Source organism: Plecotus auritus (genome assembly GCF_963455305.1).
Source record: "Plecotus auritus genome assembly, chromosome: 4".
Taxonomy (NCBI): Eukaryota; Metazoa; Chordata; class Mammalia; order Chiroptera; family Vespertilionidae; genus Plecotus; species Plecotus auritus.
The window spans coordinates 39,789,960-39,809,706 of record NC_137775.1 but is presented as its reverse complement, the minus strand read 5'-3'; the positions used below and the strand labels follow the sequence as shown (position 1 = coordinate 39,809,706).

General features: G+C 42.8%; 1 protein-coding gene across 1 annotated transcript in view; it reads left to right on the top strand.

Annotated features, from left to right (window-relative positions):
- LOC308246680 (uncharacterized protein) overlaps window positions 1–19,747 on the top strand; it is a gene marked incomplete at both ends in the record, with an annotated part of 154,075 nt that overhangs the window by 92,899 nt on the left and 41,429 nt on the right. The window contains 6 exons of the mRNA XM_080665094.1: window positions 554–672; window positions 4,132–4,293; window positions 9,151–9,289; window positions 13,326–13,476; window positions 15,226–15,321; window positions 16,406–16,561. Coding sequence (XP_080521220.1) covers window positions 554–672; window positions 4,132–4,293; window positions 9,151–9,289; window positions 13,326–13,476; window positions 15,226–15,321; window positions 16,406–16,561 — 823 coding nt within the window. The remainder of the gene's footprint in view (window positions 1–553; window positions 673–4,131; window positions 4,294–9,150; window positions 9,290–13,325; window positions 13,477–15,225; window positions 15,322–16,405; window positions 16,562–19,747) is intronic.

Below are 19,747 nucleotides of genomic sequence, written 5' to 3'. Positions count from 1 at the left end.
CCAATGGCAGGATGATAAGAAGAGCAGATGGTCAGTAATTAGAAGTTTGCCCTGCCCTCTAGGTAGGTCATAAAAGTTATCTCTGGTGATAACTCTCATTATGGACAAGGCCTCCAATTTAAGTTCTTGAAGGGAGAGATAAGGGTTTCTCTTGAGTCCACAGGGTCTCAAATGCCTTCTGCTCAAAACAATCCACATGCCAAAGTGGCACATCTTCGGGAGCCTGTTCTGAACCCCCTCCTATGTAACACTCCGTATGGTGCCAATTCATGCCTTCCTTTCCTGTCTCACCATACCTTCCACCCTCCCCCCACCCCCCATGCCCACTCCTTCCTCAACACATCTCAAGCTAAAAGCAGCCACCCGCCCTTTCCTGTTGGGCTGTTTATAGCTGTGGCCACCTGTGCGAGGCCTGAAGAGGAGCCCGCCACCCGCAGGCTTGGACGCTGGGCTTGTGTGTCACCACAGGCTGGGCTGGTATAAATAGTTCATGCTGGCCATGTTTCTTCAGAGAGAACCGCGGTGCTACCCACGCTTCCTTCTCATGCTGCAGGAGTTCGCCCCAGCCCCGGGGTCTGCTGTCCGCTGACGGGAAAGTCTTCCTCAACTTATGGTTCCTACCTCATCCTTCTGAAGTGCTGGTTATGTTCAAAACTCTGACAGAAAAGGTTTGTGTTTTTGTGTGTGTGCCGGAGTGTAAACTGCCTGGTTTTTCATGACTCATGGTTAAACACATCAATTTCAGAGAAAGTCTCTTGTTTTTTCCAGGGACACTTACTAACTGAAATCTTCTCCCAGCTCCTAATGTTTTGTATTATATTATATTATATTATATTATATTATATTATATTATATTATATTATTTTAATGATTTTTTCTAATATTATAATTTCTCTTGGGCCTCCTTATTTTATGAGTTCTGTTTCTCCCTGGTCATCAATGAGCACTAATTCAAATTTCTGACATTCTTTATTATTCCTCAATTTCCTCCAAAGCCTTAGAAAAAAACCACCCTGTTCCCCTGAAACTCATGAGAGGCTGAGATCACATTTAAGCACAGTAATCAGCTAAGCCTGTGTTCTGAGGTATGCTCTGGGTAGTAAGTACCTAACTTACTGATAGAGTATAATACTGGCAATCATAAACAAGTTAATGCAGCAATACATAAAGCACTCAAATAAGTATCTGCTCAATAAAGCACAATGTTGAAAATGGCAGTTTGGGGACAGTCAGATTTTTCTTTGTAAGTGAAAGCCTGTTTAACAACCTAGGTTTCTCACACTTTCTTCTCTTTCTTCTCCCCTCAGCTTTATTGAGGTGCAATTAACAAGTACAAGTGTACAACCCGATGGTTTAATATATGTATACATTGTGAAAGGATCACCACAATTAAGTTAATTAACACATCCATCACCCCAGAGTAGCCTTTTCTGTGCGTGTGGTAAGAACATTTATCAACTTTCTTAGGGAATGTCCCGTGTTAGGTGAAAAGTAATATAAATAGAGCCACTTCAGCGTGGAACCAGAGCTGTCATCCCTTGTGCCTCTTACTCCTCCAACCTTTGGGGTGTTTGAACTGAGCGATGTAACCTTTGGACTGGGCCTACAGCAACATTGTAGTCCAAACTACTATTTGCATAGCTAATAGGAATGAAGACATTCTGACTACTGGACTAAAAATTAAAGACTTTCTTAGAATTAGCAACAGCTTGTATAGCTAAAGAATAACCTAGTTTATTTGCACCTATAGAAATTTCATCCCTTGGGGGGGGGGGGCAATGGTAAGATATGTACACATATAATACCTTAATAAAATAAATAAATAAAATTAAATTAAACAAAAAGAAAGAAATTTCATCCTTGCTTTATTAACAACACTAGAAATGTCTTCCTTCTCTTCATGTAATTATTCTCCTTCCCTTTCTCATGAAAGCTCCTTGCCTTTACCCTCTAATCAGAACAATATTTGGGTCTCTGCCTGAATCAGTGCTTCCCAAATAGCTATTCTCTTGGTTCTCAAATAACTGTTTGATGCCTCTCCCTTTGGCCTTTACTTTAGGTTATCACATACAATACAGCATTATAAACCGTGGGCACCAGGCTGTACATTAGACCCCAGAACTTATTCATCTTACAACTGAAAGTCTGTACCCTTTGACCAACATCTCCCCATTTCCCTCACGCCTTGGCAACCACCATTCTATAAGTTCAACTTTTTTTTAGATTCCACGTGAGTGAGATCATTTGGCATGTGTCTTTCTTTGGCTGCCTTATTTCACTTAGAATAATGTCCTCCAGGTTCATTCATGCTATTGCAAATGGCCAGATTTCCTTCTTCTTTATGTCTGATTTATATTCATGTGTGTGTGTGTGTGTGTGTGTGTGTGTGTCATTTAAAAAATTTATTTACCTTTTCACTGAACTCTTAGATTATTTCCTTAGCTTGGCTATTGTGAGCAATGCTATAATGAATGCAGGAGTGCAGATAATCTCTTCAAGATACTGAGTTTGTTTCCTTTGTATGTATATCCAGAAGTGGGATTGCTGGACCATATGATAGTTCTACACACAAAAGAATGAAACTGAGCCCCTATCTTACACCTTTACATCTCTCACATAAATTAACTTGAAATGAATTAAAGACTTAAATGTAAGACCAGAAACGATAAAATTCTTAGAGGAAAACAGGGGAAAAGCTCCTTGACATTGGTCTTGGCGATGATTTTTTTTATATGACACCAAAAGCACAGTCAACAAAAGTGAAACAAGTAGGACTACATCAAACTAAAAAGCTCCTGCATAGCAAAGGAAACAATCAACAAAATGAATAGGCAATCTATGGATTGGGAGAATATTAACAAACCATATATTTGATATGGGGGTAATACCTAAAATATGTAAGAAACTCATGGAATTCAATAGACCAAAAAAAAGAAATCTGATTTTAAAATGGGAAAAGGACCTGAACAGACATTTTTCCAAAGAAGACATACAAACGGCCAACAGGTAAATGAAAATGTGCTCAACATCACTAATCATCAGAGAAATGCAAATCAAAATCACAATGAGATATCATCTCACACCTGTCAGGATAGCTGTTATTAAAAAGATAAGAGACCTGGACAAGTAGCTCAGTTGGTTAGAGCATCGTCTGGATATGCCAAGGTTGCAGGTTTGACCTCTGGTCAGGGCACACACAAGAAAGCATAGATAAGTGGAAAAACACTTCTCTCTCTCTTCCTCTAGAATCAATTAATTAAAAAAAAAAAAAGACAAGAGACAAATGTTGCCAAGGATGTGGAGAAAAGGGAACCCTTGTTCACTGTGGATGGGAATGTACTGGTATAGCCATTATGGAACACAGTATGAAGATTCCTCAAAAAATTAAAAAATAGAACTAACCTTTCTTTCATTGAAGAATTTTTAAATTATATATATTCACTTAGATCATAATTTTACACTTTTCTTCCACTTTAACATGAATATTTAAGATCCAGTGTTTGATTTTTTTTTAGTTATATGTTTAAACTGTGTTGATAAATCTCTATGGGTCCCTCACAGGAGTTTATTTGTGACCCTTGTAATTTATCAATGGTCACACAAACTTTTTTTTTTTTAAATATATTTTATTGATATTTTACAGAGAGGAAGGGAGAGGGATAGAGAGTCAGAAACATCGATGAGAGAGAAACATCGATCAGCTGCCTCCTGCACACCTCCCACTGGGGATGTGCCCGCAACCAAGGCACATGCCCTTGACCGGAATCGAACCTGGGACCTTTTAGTCCGCAGGCTGACGCTCTATCCACTGAGCCAAACCGGTTTCGGCGGTCACACAAACTTTTATTTTATGTATGTTTGGCCACCAATGGCTTTAAGCAAAGAGGAACACATTGCTTTAAACTCCCCTTTCGAGGAGTCACCTTGTCCAAAAGCATATAACCCAGTTTATGAATGTTTGTTGTTCTGTTTTCAGATGTTATCTTGTAATTATTATCCTGTGTTATGCTATGAAAATGTGTATCTAAATATTTGTGTTTAAATATATTATCTTTAATAGTTGCTCATTTTATATGCTTCTTAGAAATTTCTTAAGACTTACTTCCTTGTATTGATTTTACCCACAGGCAGCATTTAGAGCCTTAAAGCTAACTCTACAGCTGATCGCTCCTCTCCATGACATTGTGGCCTACCTTTTCAGTTTCGCTAAACTTGGGAATTTCCCAGCATGCTTTGAATTTCCTCTAAGTCCTAACACTTTGAGAGGTGACTGGGGAGGAACTGAGGGCATTGGTAAGTGATTAAAGATAATTAAATCATCTTCAATATTCAGTTAGAATTCTGTGAAGCTCTTCCTCTATTTCCACACCCCCAGCTTTACTCAGGTATCATTGACAAATAAAATTGTTTAAAATAGCCGAAACCGGTTTGGCTCAGTGGATAGAGCGTCGGCCTGCGGACTCAAGGGTCCCAGGTTCGATTCCGGTCAAGGGCATGTACTGTGGTTGCGGGCACATCCCCAGTGGGGGGTGTGCAGGAGGCAGCTGATCGATATTTCTAGCTCTCTATCCCTCTCCCTTCCTCTCTGTAAAATATCAATAAAATATATTAAAAAAAATTGTTTAAAATATGTAAAGTGTACAGCATGATGACTTGATACACACATACATTGCAAAATGATTTCCTCATCTAGTAATTACTATGAAGCTCTTAATACTTGGAAAGACAGAACTAAAATATTTTCTCATAAATTATAGTGATAAGAAGGGCAAAGGGAAAGTCCTATAACATACTGTCTCCAAACTGATTAATTCCAATTTTCCAGGTTAAACTGCAAAGTCAGGAGTGAGGAGGCCTGGGTTTCTACCCTGCCTCTGCCATTTGGTTACTGGAAGTTGGACACTTAACTCTCTGGGTCTCTGTCCATCTGTAAAATGGGGATGATAATTGTCTCATAGAGATGTTCTGTAAATTAAAATCTATGTAAAAATTCTAAAAGGATGTATAAGCCCCACTACATATTAGTGCTCTTTCATTCCCTGTCCTTTCTGGCCTTCGTGAACTGATATGACAAGGAAAGCCAAGCATTCACCATCAGGAAGCTTGCAGACAGCCCGTAATTAGCTCACAGTGGCCCCATGGTCCTGTCATGAGAACAATTGAGGCTTTAGTGTTACCTGCCCAGTGCCAATCCATGAACTCTAGCTCAGTACTAGGTCCTAAGATAAATGCACAGGATTCCGAAATGCTTCGTAAGCTGGGTTTATCAGAGGCAGGGAAACTGATCTTGTTATTTTAATACTGTAATTTGACTCCTATCTAAATTATGCCATTAGTCATGTAAAATAAATTAATAGCAATATATTATAACATAGTATCTAAGGATTTTAAAGGATGAGAAGCACCAGCAAAATGAGGGAATACACCTACTGAAATCTAGTGGTCTTCAATGTAATAGAATTGGAATCTTTTCCTCTCTGGTCCGTGCATAAAGGAAATACGTTTGTGGAGCCCCTGACTGGCTTGCCGGTAGATTTACACTGTGCTAATGAACACCGAAGGGATCCGTAAACATTCAGGTGGGAGATGCAGGGGAAGGTATGAGTGGTGATCCATGAGGAAGATCATACCTGTGTCTGAGGACAGGCAGCCTGAAGATGGGGCGGGGTTGGTGCTGCCTCGGTAGAAAGCGCAGAAGTGTTGCCAAAGAACAAGCTTCCAAAACTGCTGGCAAGTCTTCAATAGAAGCATCAGAGATTAGAGAAGTTCCAAAGCACTCTTAGATCCTTTCTTTTTACCAATTCAGGAACTGCTGTATAAAGAGGTTTACTCAGAAAATAAGCTGACTCCCTTTGGGGAGCCTCTGGATGTTTCCAGGGTGTGGGGAGCTGAGGGATGGGAGAAAGGAGGATGTTCCAGGAAAAACGCCGTCCCTGCCCTTGAAATGGGGGGACAGGTGCTTTATGGAGATGAGATAGAAACCGAGATAGAGCCGGAGCCGTGTTTTTAAAGGAGGCCATTGCACAGGAAGTCCTAAGGCCTGCAGGGAAGGTGATCTAGGGAACCTTGTCCTCACCTGAATCCATGGAGAAAAATAGGAGGGATGGTCCTGACAAGGCAAGCAAAGGGCAGGGGCAAGACAGCAGACAGGACGACCATGGCCAGTCCAAAGACTGCTGAGCCCACCAGCATGACCCTGAGGAACGGTGGGAAATGAGGCCAAATGATTGAGGAGCTAGAATGCAGAATGAAGGGAATTGGTTTCTTACTATTTATATGCTTATGAACTGAAATCATCCACATAGTAGGGCCCAGGCTTTCCGAGGTGTGGGATTAGAGGCGCACACCTTGTGTTGCAGCAAAACCTTTTGTGCTCCAAGAGGATGTGCAAAGTTTTGCATACTCCACTTTGCTGAAAATAGATAAAGAGAGAGTCGAACTGAAAAAAAAAAAAAAAAATCCCACTCTACCAGAATCTTTTTAAAAAGACTAGGCTGTTCAGTTCCTGGCCTGCTTCCCAGAGGAAGCACAGAGAACCAAGGTGAAAAGATGAGATGGTCTGTTCATACACTCGCCCAACTCTTTCCAGCCATCCCAGAGCTATTTGGAATTGGGTAAGATGACTTTTGTGGACTTGTACGCTATAAAATATTTTTAAAGGGACACTGCGTTTTAGCACTGGTCCTCCCGCTTGACTGAGGAGGCAGTTCTTAGACTCGCGTCCTAAGCGGACAGCTCTGCGACCCCTGCCAAACTCCCTCCTTCCGTGAAAGCCAGCAACTCCCCTGGGAGTCAGCATGAAGCAGGGGATGTAATCAGAATGTGGGAGTTTACACTGCGACTTCCTTGTCAGGATTAGGAGGCCAATGAAAGCCCAGCTACACACTAATCTTGGTGTTTCAGGAACTCTGGAGACAAACGAGGAACAGGGTGTACTGGCTCTGAGTAGTCATGTGAAGACGGCCCCGGTGATTCCTCTCTCTGATTTCCCCGCACAGGCCCCGGGGGAGGGGGCGGGGGTGCTGGGGGAAAGGCTTATTTGTTTCCAGGTGCAGGTTTTCTCCCAACCCCACCACCAGGACCACAGGCAACCCTCCCGTCCTCACAGACAGGCTGCCTTCCCAGCCAGTCCCAGCCACCTCCCCTCCCAGTGGCAGTGTGACCCCACAAAGACAGGGAAGCCTGAATGAGGACTCTAAAATCATTAAGTAACAAAGGAAGGTAGTCCCTCCGTCCCACCTGTATCTTCATGAAAATGCCACCTATCCCAGGGAACAGTTTTGCTGGGAAGTGATCAGGTAAAAGTGCACACACAGCACAATATGAACAGCAATGGAAATAATATAAGGAGAAAATCACCCATAACCCAGTCACTCTAACAAGTGAAATATTTTTATTATCTTTACTCCCTTCTAGCCCCTGCCCAAATACACTTTACACTTAGGCTTAACAGAGCTTCAATCACAGGGCATGTGCAACTGCATATTCTTTTTTTCCTTGTCATTGCAGAGGATTATAAACGTTTCACCCTGGTTGCTGCTTAGAGTGTATTGCTTACAGAGCAAGCACACCAGGCCTTGAACAAATAAGGCTCACTGCCCGCCCCTCCTCCCACCCATGGAAGTTCTTGTACAATTTCTTCTAACCTGACTCCTCTTCTGGTGGAAATTCCTTTTCAGCCCAATATGACCATCAGATTTATAGGAGTCATAAAAAGTTTGATGATTAAACCGAATTCATTTGGAGCTGGGAAAATACTCAAAACACATTTTTCTGTTGTGCATAAAACATCAAATGCACATGAAACATGGACTGCTCATCCTTCCCTAAAGCCAAGAGCATATCACCGCAAGTATTCGCGACCATCCTCAGTCCTGGTTCCACCCTGATGGGCTCTGAGGCAGCTCCCCACTCCCTCAGTTCCTCTGACTTGGAGATATGGGAGGAGACCCAGTGCCAGGCCAGGCAGTGCAGAGGCTGCTCAAGTCTGGTCAGACTGTTGAGGTAGAATAACTCCAAAATGGCTCTGGGTCTCCCAACTCACTTCTGCGTTGGGCTACATATCAGGCACAGTGATCAATTTCCACGGTCCTTCTTTTCCCACGGCCGGGATGTCCTCTCAAGTAGAAAGCTATCTCTGTCCTCACAGGAAATTGTTGAGCAGTTCAGATAGCTGGCATGCTGTATCCCAGCAAGTGTGGGCCCCCCGCCCCTCTCCCAATGCTCCCTAAGGGCTCATCATTTTCTTGTTGTGCTCTCCCCTTCTGACCAGCTCCTTTCCTGGACCATCTCAGAGACCATCTAGAGACCCAGGCCAGTACTTCAGTCCAGCATTGAGTGCCCCCAAAGGTCCCTAACGTAAATTTCCATCCAGAACACATATAAATCTACTGATATGCAGCCTACTTTTTCAGGAAGACTCCAAGAAATAAGCCAATTTTGGAACTCTTGCCATCTACTCCTTAAATGACAAGCATCTCCTAGAAGGGGGTGTGTGTGTACATGTACACATCTATGCGTGTATATTGTTTGCTTGCCTTGGATGGCTTGAGTCTTCTTTAATCCAGAGCCAGCAGCAGGATGAGCCAGTGACAGAGAAGGCTGGTTGGATGGCATGGCCATGGGAAATGAGTGCTGGGCTATAGTAATTTCAAGCCCCTAAGGGGTCTACTGAGTCCTATATTTTCCTATTCCTTGCAATTTGTCTTTTTAATCTTTTTAGAGACTGTAGCCTTATATATTTTAAAACTTTCTTTCAGAAGTCTTTTTGGGTTATATATATAATTTTTGAGTATTTGAAGGAATTTTATCTTATATTTTGAGAGTATTTTAAAGTATAATGTGAGTCTTCTCAATTTAACATCTCCCCCCTTTTTTAAAGACTGCAGGAGAGAGAGACAGGAATCAAAAGCCTTTCCTTATTCTGCTGAAAAGCAAAACAAGTTTTTATCTTCCGAAGGAAGGAAGGAAAGCTACACAGAGCTTGGGTTCTAGAACATAAGGTTTTTCTGGACTTCCAAACCATAATTAGCATACTCACAAATAAAGAGAAAAGGCAAAAAGTTACTTTGGGAGGTGAAATGATGGTTCACTGGATTAGCTAAAGTAGCTGGTATTTCACACTATCTCCTCATGTTGTCCATCTTCCAGTGTCTGAGCTTCAAGGGCTGCAGAAAATGATTGACAGCCTCGAGAGTCCCCAAGACCCCACCCAGGTGTCCCAGGCACTCCTCCTCCGAAGGGAGGTCATGTTTCTGCAATTTGATGCTGCAATGAGGCACCTCGTCCGGTAAGGGCTGGAGCGCTAATCCTGTCTAGTAAATTCTGCAGGGCAGATGTTTCTGAGTGACCATCGAGGGAGGCCACTCTTAGCAAGATTAGACAACAAACTTAAAATAGTCAGGGCCACAACCCAATCCAGAACACTGTGGCTACCAACTGTGTTCGGCCACAAAGGCCATGGGTGTGGAATGTGTTCTTGTCGGATTATCATAGTCTTGATTTTATTAAATGTGATTTCAGTGCAGTTAGTTTGCATAACAATTGCTGCTTTCAATATTCAGATGATTTTATTGGGAATAATATTTCTATACTTCTGAAGATGATTCTTTCCAAGAGTTTTGTTTATTGTTTTCAGCCCTTAACTACCTTTCAGAAGAACAGAGTTTGCACTGTACTTCTGAAGCCAATGGAATCAGCTACCTGAGTTGTTATAAATAAATAAATTTACCCCTGGCCTTGTAGGTATTAAGTACTCTGCATATAAAAAGAATGTTTATTTGGTTAATTAATCATGACTGATGAGAAAATTAGTTTGGATTAAGAGTCACTATGTTTCCAGTATAAATAATACGTTTTGTGTAGAAAGGAAAGAGGACAGTCCTAAGGGTCTCTCCTTATCCTTAAATTGCCAAAATTCATTAACGTCCTTTGATTAGTTCTCTGTGGGAGTATTTAGCCAATGAGGAAGACCTGGGAGGCAGTGAGTGCTCTCCCCTGTGGATGATGATCACTCGCCTCCCCTCCCCGCCCCCCCCTCCCCCGCCGCAGTGTGGGTGGGTGTCCATAGAGGATGGAAATGTGAGGACTGTACTGAACTATATTTGCTCTTTGTACTCTGCCTTTTCCACACTGTGAGCATCAGGGGATTGGATCTGGCTCATTTATTTTCTTTTTATTGACAAACAGCTTTCTGAGCTATAGCTTAGTCAAGCAGGTAGGATTTAAAGGCTCTAATTGTCAGGATGGCCATTCATTAGCCCTCTGGGCTCTGAAACCCCAAGTCAGAATTTGCAATGAATTTACATAGGGTGAAGAAAAAGGACTATACCCCAAAAGGTTTTGGGGGGTTTTCAGCTATGTGGGGTTCAGCTTGCTATGATTCTCCCAGGGGACCCACTCTCCTTCTCCCAGGAATTGCTTTGTGGGCTTTCTTGGTCCTGGCACACTCAGTCTGCAAGAATGGAGGGCACTGTGGCCTATGTCTGAATACGTAATACCCACAAGGCCAGGGGTAAATTCATTTATTTATGACAACTCAGGTAGCCAATTCCAGAAAGTGTCAGGACCAGAACCAGAACCTAGGTGCATTTGATTCCAAAACCTGAGAACTGGGTGGGTGCCAGGCAGCAGTATGGGTAGGAAAGGGGACTCTGAAGAGAAGTCCCCTACTAACCCAGTATCACTGGAATCCGAAAGAACTTCTGGGACTTAGTCCTACATTTTTACCCTACGTAAATTCCTTGCAAATTCTGACTTGGAGTTTCGGAGCCCAGAGCCAGGAGAAAAAGAGAAGCTGAACAGTAAATGACATCCATCTTGCTGATTTTATTTAGTGCTGAACCTGCAAACAAGGAAAAATCCTTAGGTAATCAAAGAGACAGGAAGCTTGGGAAGTGCCCTCGCCCTTCCCAGCACTCACCACCTCAGAGCAAATATGATTGTTTACCCCAGGGAACTTTCTGCTTATGTAAACTGAAGGCTTCTCCAGCGTTTGAAAAGAAAGAACTGAACTCTTAGCGTGAGAGCAGCATGCTCCCATAGACTGGCAGGGAAGGATGTAGCTCTTAGACAATGGGACAGGGGCCCCATAGAGTCACCTAATACATGGTTTCTGCCTCTCGGTGGTACAGCCAGGGGAAGGGGACATTATATGCCATCCATGGCCACAGAGGAATTGCATTTGGGAACAGAGTGAAAAACCAGGGGCTGTGGGAGGCAGACTTTGTGCATTGAGAGGATGTGGTGTCCCCGGGTTTCCACGGCAGGATACAATTGGTTCATTTAAATAATTTTGTGGTAAATTATTTTTGTAGACAATTTTTATAAGTATTTGTTTGAGCCAAATTGATGACACATGCTGGGGAACAAGATCTCAAATGCTCTGGAAAACAAAAGTTTGCAATTTCTTTTATGCATTTGAAATTAAGAAGAGAACTAAGGAAGACTGCAGGAAAGTGGGAGAAAGCAAGATGGGGATCAGATATAGTTAATGAGATTATGTGTTCTCTTGCACACTTTAGTAATAGGGTTATGAAAGGGGCCATTTCAAAGGTGTGTTAGCCTAGATGCATAAGAACAATGGACAGAGCTGGCTTAAAAACCTTCACTAAATAAGTTATAGCCTTGGCTGGTATGGCTCAGTTGGTTGGGCGTCGTCCCATGCACCAAAAGATTGCTAGTGTTGTGGGCTCAATCACCGGTGGGGCGTGTGCAGGAGGCAGCTTATTGATGTTTCTCTCCCTCTCTCTTCCTCTCTTCCTCTAAAATCAATATATATTTTTTTGTCCACACAGAGAACGGAAACCACTACTCAGAAATAAGTAGGGACTGCACTTGGCCCCTGTGGGGTCAGGATGGGGAGGGGAACTTGTGATTAGGCTATTCAAGACCCTCCTGATTTTACCTGATGTCAAGGCAGCACATAATATTGGACGTTCATTTTAGGCCTCACACCACACCTGTCTTCTCCTTCATTCCTCTCAGAGGTGACCCAAGTTCCTGGTGGTGCTTCTAAATCATCCTGGCAGTCAGGGAGGAGTGGCCCACCTCACCAATCTCTGTTGTTGCTTAGCTGGTCCAACCCCAGATCTCTTCTGGTTGGCCTGCTGCTCAGCACCCTGCCTGGACACCAATTGGTGGGGAATCGGGCACTCTTCCACACTTTGATTGTCTGCTGGTCTCTGGGAGGCTGCCTCATTTTCCTCAGTGCTAACATCTCCCTTAGTCATGCTAATCCCCTTCTTCTTTACGTGTGCTTTATGCAAGACTTGTGCCAAGCCCCTGGAGGACCCAGGCAAAAGGTCCCTTCTGTTCTGGGACACCCCCCCCCCGCCCCTTCCCTCTGACCCCCTCCCCACTCCTGCTTATCCTTTGTCAGGATCTTTTCTTGGTCATCCACTAGATCTAAGCTCTAGAAACAGTCTTTTCTTTTTTGCTAAACTCTTTTTTCCTCTTGAGCAGGAAAGTCATTATAATGTATCATGCATACTTCCTTCTCTACAGCATAGGGTATAAATTTCATCCTCTAGTCTTTAGAATTTTTGGTTCTTGATAAGCAAAGCCAAGCTTTGTTGAAAACAAAACAAAAATCTTTCTCTTTCAAACTCCAGGTTCTTATTATTTAACTTAAAATTTGATTTTACGTGTCAAGAACTGTCTTCTCAGCTATTGGTCTTAAAATAATCAATTCAACAAGCAACCAATATCATTGTTCTAGAGCAGTGGTCGGCAAACCGTGGCTCTTTGGCCCCTTGAGTGTGGCTCTTCCACAAAATACCACGGCCTGGGAGAGTCTATTTTGAAAAAGTGGCGTTAGAAGAAGTTTAAGTTTAAAAAATTTGGCTCTCAAAAGAAATTTCAATCGTTGTACTGTTGATATTTGGCTCTGTTGACTAATGAGTTTGCCGACCACTGTTCTAGAGCAACAAGTGAACTGTCCAATATAGTAGCCACATGTGGCTATTCAATGTAAAACTTTAAATTAATACTGATTTAGATTAAATAAAATTTAAAATTTAATTCCTCAGTTGCAGTAGCCACATTTCAAGTGTTCAACAGCCACATATGGCTGGTGGTTACCATCTTGGACAGTAAAATATAGAACATTTCCACATTTAGGAAGTTCTATTGTCCATTGCTACCGTCCGCTTAAGAGCTGTGTATTATGGGAGTGAAGGGTGCTGTGTAAAGAAAGGGTGAGGGATGAGGTCACTGAGGAAGAAACCTGTTAATGTCTCTCATCTTGCTAAAGTAACTGAAGAAAGTTTTGAGTTTTAGAAGCTTAAGCAACTACTTTTCATGAGATTCCCTCCATTTTTTGGTAGAACATTTTTGACAGCTGGAAATGCTCCCGCCTGTCAGTCTGTCACAGACGGCCTGTGCCATGGGCTACCACCGATGAGCAACTCGTTGGTGAAGAGCATTTTTGCTTCACAGCTCAGCCTGCCCCCGCCGCTGGATCCACAGAGCCTCCAGGTGTGTTGAGAGGTATTTTATACCTATAAAAGGCGTGCTGTGCATAGGGGATTTTGTCACTTTGTGTCCATTTGGTGTAAATATCGCTGGGACTCTTCGAGCTCTCATGCACTCCGGTCTTGGTTGGCTTCCCTCCACTCACAGGGAAGACCAGTGTGGCCCCACGGCCAGCTGTTCTCCCCAGTCAGGGTTTTTAACTCCAACATGCTCAACAGGCTAATTGGGGCAAAACTTACCTGCTCACAGCTGGTGGCAAAACCAACATTTGATCTTTTTCATTTAAGAAATAATGAAAGCAATTACAATACATAAATTAGGCAACAGCTGGGTTTTGAACAGCCCCGCTTACAACAGGTGTTAGCAAATGTAATCCTGGCCATTATTATCGCTCCTAGGCACCAACAATATTACCCGCCTTCTACAACGGAAGAACTTAAGGTTCAGGAAGCCCAGAGATCAGACTGCCAGGTAGACATGGCAGCACTAGCTCACAAACTGCATTAGTTATCTAAGGCTGAATAACAACTTACCTCAAAACTTAGCATATTAAAACAATGCACAGTCATATCTCATATGGTTTCTGGGGCTCGGGAATTTGGGAACAGCTCAGCTGAGTCGTTCTGGTTCAGGAGGCTGCATAAGGTGTTGGCCTGTGCTGTAGTCACCTCAAGGTTCTTCTGGAGGGGAATTCCCCCAGAGTGAACGATTTAAGAGAGCAAGAGAGAGAACCCAAGATGGAAGTTACATTTGTTTTATTACCTAATTTAAGAAGTGACACGCATCACCTTTGCCACATTCTATTCCATAGAGAGAGCCACTGATTTCATCACACACCAAGGGGAGAAGAATTAAACTCCACCTCTTAATGGGAACAGTAGCAAAAAATTGGTGGACACCTTTCAAAGCACCTCATAAGCCTAGGTCTTTTGACTCCAAAACCTCCAGCCTAATGTTTTTATGTAATGTTTTTATGTAGTAATGCCCACATCAACCCCATGGAAGTCTCACACTTCTACCTTCCCTAGCTATAAGACAATGACTCTTGGCCCAAGCCTTGACCCTCTCTTAAACCCAGAAAACAAGGTTGGACCATGACCATTGGGTCTGTTCCTTCTGCCTTTGGGTGTTGCCTGGAATTAGGCGGATACAGTTATCTTGACTCCCTGCCAACTCCAGATCTAGGAACTGTCTGAAACCAGTACCAGGTCTGGAAGTGTCAGATGAGGTCAGATGGGGTCAGATGGACAGGTCTGCTATATCCAGGGCTGCTGTGGTGCAATGAGGAGTAGGAGATGCCGTGGCTGTTGGACAGTGATGTGGAGAAGATGGTGTACCATTGTGGCATTGATTTTGAGTTGTTACCTAGAATTGAATCACAATGATGATTAAAGATAAATTTTTAAGATTTCTAGTATCGAGAACATTTGAGTAAGTTTACTTTGTTGATTGTAAATATGTCCCATTGGTATAATACTGTTCTGGAACTTGCAAACCATGTTCTGACTAGTTACACTGAAGTCTTGAGTATCCTGTGTTTAGCCACTTTCTGAAAAATCAATTTAACAAAATCTGATTATAACTCTCTCCTTTACGTAATTAGGAACAATATATTAAGAACTATTTCTACATAATAAATAAATCATCCCGCAGTACTTTGGGGTGCAAACAGAGTTATCCTGTTCATATACAGATGTCTATTACTTATGAACACAGTACAGCATTATCACGTTTATTATTTGCTCTTTTAAGGCATCAGTGCTGTTCCCTTGGAGAACATTTCTAGAAGATGGAGGACCGTTTCCAGTTATGAGTAGCAGCCCAGATACCCTGGAATATAATATGCAGGTAGGATAGATCTTCCCACTTGCCACAGAAGTAACTGAATACAGACTGCAAAGCAAGTGTCATTGGGACATAAGTCAGATCCTCCACCCTCTAGCCAGTGGTGAATAATTGATGAGATTACCAGGGTGTTTTATAATGAGGCTGTAAACCCGATGACTGTAAGATGAAACATGTTCTCTTACGTCAAAAGAGAATCCTGGTCTGAGCTGGTATCAGCCTTGGTTGTAAACTCAGCTGAGATTCCCATGGCCCATAATGATCTGGAAGAGAGACCAGCCTTTCCCAGTCACTCCGTGAGCCTCTTAGAGAAACACCCAGGCTGGCAGCTCAGAGACATGTGACTTCTGACCTGTCTATGAATAGTGATAGGAAGAGAACTCTGTAAGCAGAACTCATACAGAGAATTTTTTTTCAATGATGTGTTTTCCCCCTGATTATTTAAGCAAATATTATGTTTTTATTTTAAAAAATATAAAATATGGAAAAAATTAAGAACAACATGAAAATCAATCATAACTTTGCTTCAAAATAGTATGGAAGTGGGGAGTGGTGGCAATGGGGCAGAACTCACCATAAGTTGGTAGTTTGGGGAGCTGGTGGTGGGAAAGATTCTATTAGCTTTTGTATATGCTCAGAGTTCTCCATAAGTCAAAAAGTGTGGGTTTTCCAAGTAAAATAGTAAGAATGCTAAAAAAAAAAAAATAATAATAATTACGGCCTCCCACTAGGAGACAATCACAATTCACTTCACATTTTGGGTTATTTTTCCCCAGTATTTTCCCTATGCATACATGTGTTTGTATCTGTACTTTTAAAGGAAAATTGGCATCACAATATACATTCGCCATGTACAGACACCACTGTAAGGGCTGGGAAACTTGGACTTCCATACAGAGTCACAAGTCTGATATGTTCCAAGAAGACTTTGAGCTAGAAATGGTACTCTGATTATTATGGAATTTTTTCATAGTTGAGAAGTCAGGGCTTGTAAACATAATTATTTCTAGTTTTCTCCCCAAAAGCTATGCATAAAGAATACATAGAAGTCTTCAAAATGGATGTTTTTGTTTTGTTTTGTTTTTAGCTGTGCCTCTGTAGGCTGAATGACCATGACCTCAAGGTGGCTCACGGAGAGCTGCTGGATGTGCAACTGCTAATGGAAGACGTACTTCTGAGTAGTTATCATATGATCGTAGAGGGCCCCCCAGGACAGCAGGGCACACTAGACGAAAATACGCAGGTATTCTTGGTGAACACTCTACATAGTTGGCCAATGCTATATTGTCCTAAAGGACCTTTCTGGTTAGGAGATGGACTAGAAAGCCACATCTGCCCCACAGCCTCTCCTAGAGAGACCCAAGACTGTGCTAATGCTGCACAGGAGGAGCAATGAAGCAGCACTAGCCTGTGAAAGCCACTCCAAAGGATTGTCTTTCACAGTAAGTCCTGTGATCAGTGGGATAGCCATTTTTTTTTTAAATTAAAAAATAGAACAGCCGAAACCGGTTTGGCTCAGTGGATAGAGCGTCGGCCTGCGGACTGAAGGGTCCCGGGTTCGATTCCGGTCAAGGGCATGTACCTTGGTTGCGGGCACATCCTCAGTGGGAGGTGTGCAGGAGGCAGCTGATCGATGTTTCTCTCTCATCGATGTTTCTAGCTCTCTATCCCTCTCCCTTCCTCTCTGTGAAATATCAATAAAATATATTTTAAAAAAAAATAGAACAAAGGCTTCGAGGGGTCCATTGAAACCAATAGAACAAATACTCCGTTGCGGGCTGCTTTTCCTTGTGAGTCACACATTTAGGACTGGAGTTGGAAAGACCCGGGTGAGCATCTCCAGCCTGGGCTCCAGCCTTCATCACTCAGCTACCCGGTGGACTCCTAGGCAGCACTCCCTCCTTCGGACGTGTCCCTCTGAAACTCTAAGGTGCCAAGAGCCACTAGCCCACCGAGCATCATAGCTTGAAACAATTCTGCATGTGTCTGGGAACCAGAGAGAGACTTGTCTGGACACAGGGCAAGCTAGCTGGGGCCCCTATTTAAAGAGCCTCCCTCAAGAGCTAAATGTTCTGAGAGATGCATGCACCAGCCATCTCCGTTTCCTTACCTTCTATCCACTCCTCAGAAACCGCAATCTCTCTTCTTCCCCATCTCACCACTGAGACTACCGTCATCAAGAGCACATGGTCCTTGTCACTAATCCTCTGGACATTTTTCAGTCCCCTTCCAACCGACCCCTTAGCAGCATGTGACACAGTGTGTCCTTCTTGAAGCCTCTTTTCCCTTAGCTTCCAAAGCACAGCTCTCGCCTGGTTTTCCTCCTGGCTGTGCCTTCCCAGACTTCTCCACAAACTCACCTACCTCTGCCAACCTCGAAAATATTGTTTTTTGGGGTTTCATCTCATTACTACTGCCACCAGGGCTGCATTTTGACTTCCATGGCTCCAGCCATTTTTTACGTACTTTGTGGGCCCCTTCCTCCATAAAAACAGTTAACAGTTAGAGTTTACAACTACGTTAATATAAAAATATATATATGTTAACATCATATATTAAAATATTTTATTCAACTTAAATGTTTTTTTCTATGATTTTAAAAGGAATTAAAATATTTTGTGGGCCCTAGGCACTGTGCCTTCTGTATCTAATCAATAAGTTGGCTCTGAATATTACTATTGCTATGATTGGGATCTGTTCAGAGTGCTTTATTAATTTCTTTAATCCTTACAATGATTCTATGAGATAGGCACTTTCATTTTTCTCCTTTTACAGATAATACCAAGGCTTGGCAAGGTTAAGTGATGTGCTCAAAATCACATGCCTAGTGAGGAGACAAACCCAGATGCCAACCTAAGAGTCTGGCCCTGGAGCTCCCTCTTACTCTTATCCACGGTGCTGCTCCATGCCTCACCCTGTCTGTCCCTAGCCACACCTATCTACCTTTATGACTTTGATGACTTTGCATGCGATGACTCCAAAATCTACATGTCCAGTCCAAATCTCAATCCTATCAGATTCCGAGGCTCAACTGCTTATTCCATCTCAAGTATCTCTACCTTCTTCATCTCAGAAACTGTGTGTCCCAAACGGAGCTCATTTTACTGCCCTAAAACTTGCTCCTTTTTCCATATTCACTGTCAACTTACCACCACCTGCCCCATTGTCCAAACCAAAAACTCTGGACACCCATCTTTGACTTCTCTCTGTCATACCCTATAGTCAGACACCAAGGTTTGCTATCCGATTATTTTGTAATATATTTTTATTGATTTCAAAGAGAAAAAGAGAGGGGGAGAGAGATATAGAAACATCAATGATGAGAAAGAATCATTGATCGGCTGCCTCCTGCAAGCCCCACTCTGGAGATCAAGCCCGCAACCCGAGCATGTGCCCTGACTGGGAATCGAACCGTGACCTCCTGGTCGATGTTCAACCCTTCAGCCATGCTGGCAGGCTAACATCTTATTATTTTAATATCTCTCAAGTTTGTCTACTTTTCTCCATCCTCCCTCACTACCACACATCCACCAGTCCAAATCGTCATGATCTCCTAATGCAGGGCTATGATCATAACCTCTAATAGGACTCCCTATATTCACTCTTGCTTCCTTCCACTCTAGTCACCAAGATAATATTTTAAAATGAAAACCTGATTCTGTCACTTCCCTCCTATAACCCATCAAGGACTTCCAAATGCCTTAAGAATAGAGTTCACATGCCTGAACCAGACCTTCACAACTTGACTCCTGCCAGTATTTCTACCCTCGACTTCCTTTCATGTTGACAAACGCACCATGCGCTCTCTTCTCAGTACCTTCCTGCAAGCCGGTCCCTCTGGTGGAAAAATTCCTCCTTCTCTCACTTTCTGCTTCATCATCCAATGAACTCCTACTTATCCTTCAGGTTTCAACTTCCAAACCAGCTTTCTGAAAGCCTTTTCTGATCTTCCATCTTTAAGCGAATGCCCCTCTGTGCCAATTAGGGTGCACCTGCCATAAATAACAGGTTGTCCCACTAGCCATGACTTAAATTAGAGGAGTGTGTTAATCTTTCAAAACAAGATTAGAAGGAGGTAGGTCAGGTTAGGGCAGCCACTCAGTAGGTGCCGACACCCAGCTCTGCCATCCTGGTGTGTCAGCAAATGCCTCCCTCATCCTTGTAAAATGAAAAGAGGAGCACAAAGATTTCTCCTTAGGAAGCTTTATCTTTTTATCAAGGAGGAAAAAACATTCTAGAAACCTCCCAATAGACTTTCCTGTGTCTTACTAACACTGAGTAACACTCCACTTCAGACCTTTTGGTGAGAAAGGAAGTGTGTTTAGATGCACCATCTAAATTTCACAATAGAATTCAGTGCTTCACTGCGGAGGATCTGGGTATAGACCAAATAATGCCAAGATCAAGAAGCATGCTGGACCCCTTGGTC